This window comes from Salmo salar, chromosome 21, assembly GCF_965601325.2.
Source record: "Salmo salar chromosome 21, fSalSal1, whole genome shotgun sequence".
Classification (NCBI taxonomy): domain Eukaryota; kingdom Metazoa; phylum Chordata; class Actinopteri; order Salmoniformes; family Salmonidae; genus Salmo; species Salmo salar.
This window is the reverse complement of record NC_138311.1, coordinates 58,560,001-58,565,119: the sequence shown is the minus strand read 5'-3', so window position 1 is coordinate 58,565,119 and position 5,119 is coordinate 58,560,001. Positions and strand designations below refer to the sequence as shown.

At 46.0% G+C, this 5,119-nt stretch overlaps 1 protein-coding gene across 1 annotated transcript in view; it reads right to left on the bottom strand.

Annotated features, from left to right (window-relative positions):
• Positions 1-2,944: 2,944 nt before the first annotated feature.
• Positions 2,945-5,119, bottom strand: part of LOC106582570 (low choriolytic enzyme) — a 5,603-nt gene continuing 3,428 nt past the window's right edge. The window contains exons 4-5 of the mRNA XM_082967266.1: positions 3,187-3,311; positions 2,945-3,088 (exon numbers count right to left, since the gene is read on the bottom strand). Of these exons, the coding sequence (XP_082823392.1) occupies positions 3,075-3,088; positions 3,187-3,311 (139 nt within the window). The 3' untranslated portion in view covers positions 2,945-3,074. The remainder of the gene's footprint in view (positions 3,089-3,186; positions 3,312-5,119) is intronic.

The following is a 5,119-nucleotide window of genomic DNA, read 5'->3' as shown; positions in this document are numbered from 1 at the left end:
AAGATTTTATTATTATTTATTTTTTTACTTCTCTGGGGATTATCTATTCGCGTTACTGAGTATGACTAGATAGCTCATATTACCTCAATGGCAAAAAGGTATTTCAGACCATTTTTACCATAATGGTCATTCTGTGGGCCTGCTACCTGTTCCTCAGCTACCTGTCCCTCTACCTGTCCTTCAATTTCCTGCGCAGCTTACGACAGGACAGTGGAAAGCAGAAAGTGACCTCAACGATGCGTAGGAAGAGAAGAAGAAGGGGACGAGCACGGCTGTCCACACGAAGAGCCTTTCAACGCAGGAGCACACACTAGCAGCTAACCTGACCTGGGCCCCCAGCTAACCTGACCTGGGCCCCCAGCTAACCTGACCTGGGCTCCCAGCTAACCTGACCTGGGCCCCCAGCTAACCTGACCTGGGCCCCCAGCTAACCTGACCTGGGCCCCCAGCTAACCTGACCTGGGCTCCCAGCTAACCTGACCTGGGCTCCCAGCTGAACTGACCTGGGCTGACCTGGGCTGAACTGACCTGGGCTCCCAGCTGAACTGACCTGGGCTGACCTGGGCTCCCAGCTGAACTGACCTGGGCTGACCTGGGCTCCCAGCTGACCTGACCTGGGCTAACCTGGGCCCCCAGCTGAACTGACCTGGGCTGACCTGGGCTGACCTGGGCCCCCAGCTGAACTGACCTGACCTGACCTGGGCCCCCAGCTAACCTGACCTGGGCCCCCAGCTAACCTGACCTGGGCCCCCAGCTGAACTGACCTGGGCTGACCTGGGCTGACCTGACCTGGGCCTCCAGCTGAACTGACCTGGGCTGACCTGGGCCCCCAGCTGACCTGACCTGAGGTGGGGTTTCAGGTGTCTCCGGAAGGTGGTGATTGACTCCACTGTCCTGGCGTCGTGAGGGAGCTTGTTCCACCATTGGGGTGCCAGAGCAGCGAACAGTTTTGACTGGGCTGAGCGGGAACTGTGCTTCCTCAGAGGTAGGGAGGCCAGCAGGCCAGAGGTGGATGAACGCAGTGCCCTTGTTTGGGTGTAGGGCCTGATCAGAGCCTGAAGGTACGGAGGTGCCGTTCCCCTCACAGCTCCGTAGGCAAGCACCATGGTCTTGTAGCAGATGCGAGCTTCATCTGGAAGCCAGTGGAGAGAGCGGAGGAGCGGGGTGACGTGAGAGAACTTGGGAAGGTTGAACACCAGACGGGCTGCGGCGTTCTGGATGAGTTGTAGGGGTTTAATGGCACAGGCAGGGAGCCCAGCCAACAGCGAGTTGCAGTAATCCAGACGGGAGATGACAAGTGCCTGGATTAGGACCTGCGCCGCTTCCTGTGTGAGGCAGGGTCGTACTCTGCGAATGTTGTAGAGCATGAACCTACAGGATCGGGTCACCGCCTTGATGTTAGCGGAGGACGACAGGGTGTTGTCCAGGGTCACGCCAAGGCTCTTAGCACTCTGGGAGGAGGACACAATGGAGTTGTCAACCGTGATGGCGAGATCATGGGCCCCCAGCTGACCTGGGCCCCCAGCTGATCTAGAATGATCCAGAAAGCAGTCATCTGCTTCTTTTGGTGGTATTTTACTGTAAAAGCTCTGTGGTGGTATTCTACTGTAAAAGCTCTATGGTGGTATTCTACTGTAAAAGCTCTATGGTGGTATTTTACTGTAAAAGCTCTGTGGTGGTATTCTACTGTAAAAGCTCTATGGTGGTATTCTACTGTAAAAGCTCTATGGTGGTATTCTACTGTAAAAGCTCTATGGTGGTATTCTACTGTAAAAGCTCTACGGTGGTATTCTACTGTAAAAGCTCTATGGTGGTATTCTACTGTAAAAGCTCTACGGTGGTATTCTACTGTAAAAGCTCTATGGTGGTATTCTACTGTAAAATCTCTATGGTGGTATTCTACTGTAAAAGCTCTATGGTGGTATTCTACTGTAAAAGCTCTACGGTGGTATTCTACTGTAAAAGCTCTATGGTGGTATTCTACTGTAAAAGCTCTACGGTGGTATTCTACTGTAAAAGCTCTATGGTGGTATTCTACTGTAAAAGCTCTATGGTGGTATTCTACTGTAAAAGCTCTATGGTGGTATTCTACTGTAAAAGCTCTACGGTGGTATTCTACTGTAAAAGCTCTACGGTGGTATTCTACTGTAAAAGCTCTATGGTTGTATTCTACTGTAAAAGCTCTATTGTGGTATTCTACTGTAAAAGCTATTTTGGTGGTATTCTACTGTAAAAGCTCTTTTGGTGGTATTCTACTGTAAAAGCTCTATGGTGGTATTCTACTGTAAAAGCTCTATGGTGGTATTCTACTGTAAAAGCTCTTTTGGTGGTATTCTACTGTAAAAGCTCTACGGTGGTATTCTACTGTAAAAGCTCTATTGTGGTATTCTACTGTAAAAGCTCTACGGTGGTATTCTACTGTAAAAGCTATTTTGGTGGTATTCTACTGTAAAAGCTCTACGGTGGTATTCTACTGTAAAATCTCTATGGTGGTATTCTACTGTAAAAGCTCTATGGTGGTATTCTACTGTAAAATCTCTATGGTGGTATTCTACTGTAAAAGCTATTTTGGTGGTATTCTACTGTAAAAGGACAATTGGACATATTGTAAGATTTGGATATTGTTATGGGGGAACAATCATTGACAGCCTTAGGAGAAGACCGGTATGACAAAATGATGGCAAACATTATCTTATGTAGAAAACAAATGTCTTTGTATGGAACATAAACACATAGTCTGAATGAGGTGTCGGTTCCTTCAGCCATGCGAGGTGTTAGAACCCGCGGCAGAGGAGCTGTCATGAATGATTAGAATGGTCTTGGACTGAGAAGGATCACCCTGATCACCAGATGCATGCTGGGTAGCCCATTAATCCCCATGTGGTCATCAGTTGTGATAACGACCATACGAAATCTCACACTTTAATAAATCACATCGTACAACAACATGTAACGGACTTTATTGACACGTTCTCCGATCTTAAGTTTCATAAACATGATTAAAATGTGCATCGGTAAAAACAGGAAGTGATTTGTTCCATCACTTTGTAAGCGGATTGTGGTCTTCATCGGAGTTACACCAGGCCACCTAGCAGACAAAATTAAACGCCATACTAGTGATGCCATGAAAACATATCGTTCACAAACACTCAAACACCGAGATGGGTGAAGCTGTAAACTACGTACCACATTCATACAGTCGGTTTATCTTCTGTATGTCCAGAACACTGGGTCCATCTCGCTGACCAATAGGAGTGTTGGGATCTGGTTTGGGGATAATGGTTGGGCCACCGTCCTCTGAGAAGGCATACCTGAATCAGAGAACGCCACCTTAGAAGAGCACAGCCTTAGAACCCAACATTAGAACCCAACCTTAGAACCCAACATTAGAACCAAACATTAGAGCACAACCTTAGAACCCAACCTTAGAACCAAACATTAGAACACAACCTTAGAGCACAGCCTTAGAACCAAACATTAGAGCACAACCTTAGAACCCAACATTAGAACACAACCTTAGAGCACAACCTTAGAACCCAACATTAGAGCACAACCTTAGAACCCAACATTAGAGCACAACCTTAGAACCGAACATTAGAACCAAACCTTAGAACCAAACCTTAGAACACAACCTTAGAACACAACCTTAGAACACAACCTTAGAACACAACCTTAGAGCACAACCTTAGAGCACAACCTTAGAACCGAACATTAGAACACAACCTCAGAACCGAACATTAGAACCCAACCTTAGAACCGAACATTAGAACACAACCTTAGAACTGATCATTAGAACACAACCTTAGAACCGAACATTAGAACACAACCTCAGAACCGAACATTAGAGCACAACCTTAGAACCGAACATTAGAACACAACCTTAGAACTGATAATTAGAACACAACCTTAGAACCGAACATTAGAACACAACCTCAGAACCGAACATTAGAACACAACCTCAGAACCGAACATTAGAACACAACCTTAGAACCCACCATTAGAACACAACCTTAGAACACAACCTCAGAACCGAACATTAGAACACAACCTCAGAACCGAACATTAGAACACAACCTCAGAACCGAACATTAGAACACAACCTCAGAACCGAACATTAGAACACAACCTCAGAACCGAACATTAGAACACAACCTCAGAACCGAACATTAGAACACAACCTTAGAACTGATAATTAGAACACAACCTTAGAACCGAACATTAGAACACAACCTCAGAACCGAACATTAGAACACAACCTCAGAACCGAACATTAGAACACAACCTCAGAACTGATCATTAGAACACAATCTTAGAACCCAACATTAGAACCGAACCTTAGAACCGAACATTAGAACACAACCTCAGAACCGAACATTAGAGCACAACCTTAGAACCGAACATTAGAACCGAACATTAGAACACAACCTCAGAACCGAACATTAGAACACAACCTCAGAACCGAACATTAGAAAACAACCTTAGAACCGAACATTAGAGCACAACCTTAGAACCGAACATTAGAAAACAACCTTAGAACCGAACCTTAGAACCGAACATTAGAACACAACCTTAGAACTGAACCATGTACCAGTAATAAGACGTGCCCTGCTGGAGGGTGGAGGGCTGGAGTCTTCTGGCTCAGATACAGAGAAAATCGTCCGACACGCCCCTCTGTTTTATCGTAAAACGTCCAGTCACTGAAGAACTACATGGGTGAGGTCCGTTTGAGAGTTTCCTACCAACGGGACGTGAAAAGATGTAATATTCTATGCTTTTCCAGAAACTTGGCTGACGGGTGATATAAACATAAAACTCTAAGGTTCTCCATGCTTAGTCGCGACTGGACAGCGGACTCAGGAAAAGCCAAAGGTGGAGGGGTGTTCCCGCTTTGTAAACAACAACTGGTGTGTTGCTTTAAGTGTGAAGGAAGTCTCAAGCTTTAGCTCACCTGAACTAGAATACCTCATAGTAAACCTTTTTATTTTTTATCTACCAAGAGAGTTTTCATCTGTAATCATCACTGCTGTCTACATCCCACCACAAGCAGGCACTCAAACGAGGTGTACAGGGCCACAAACAAGAAAACGCAAAGGCAGCGTTTCTACTAGACGGAGTCTTT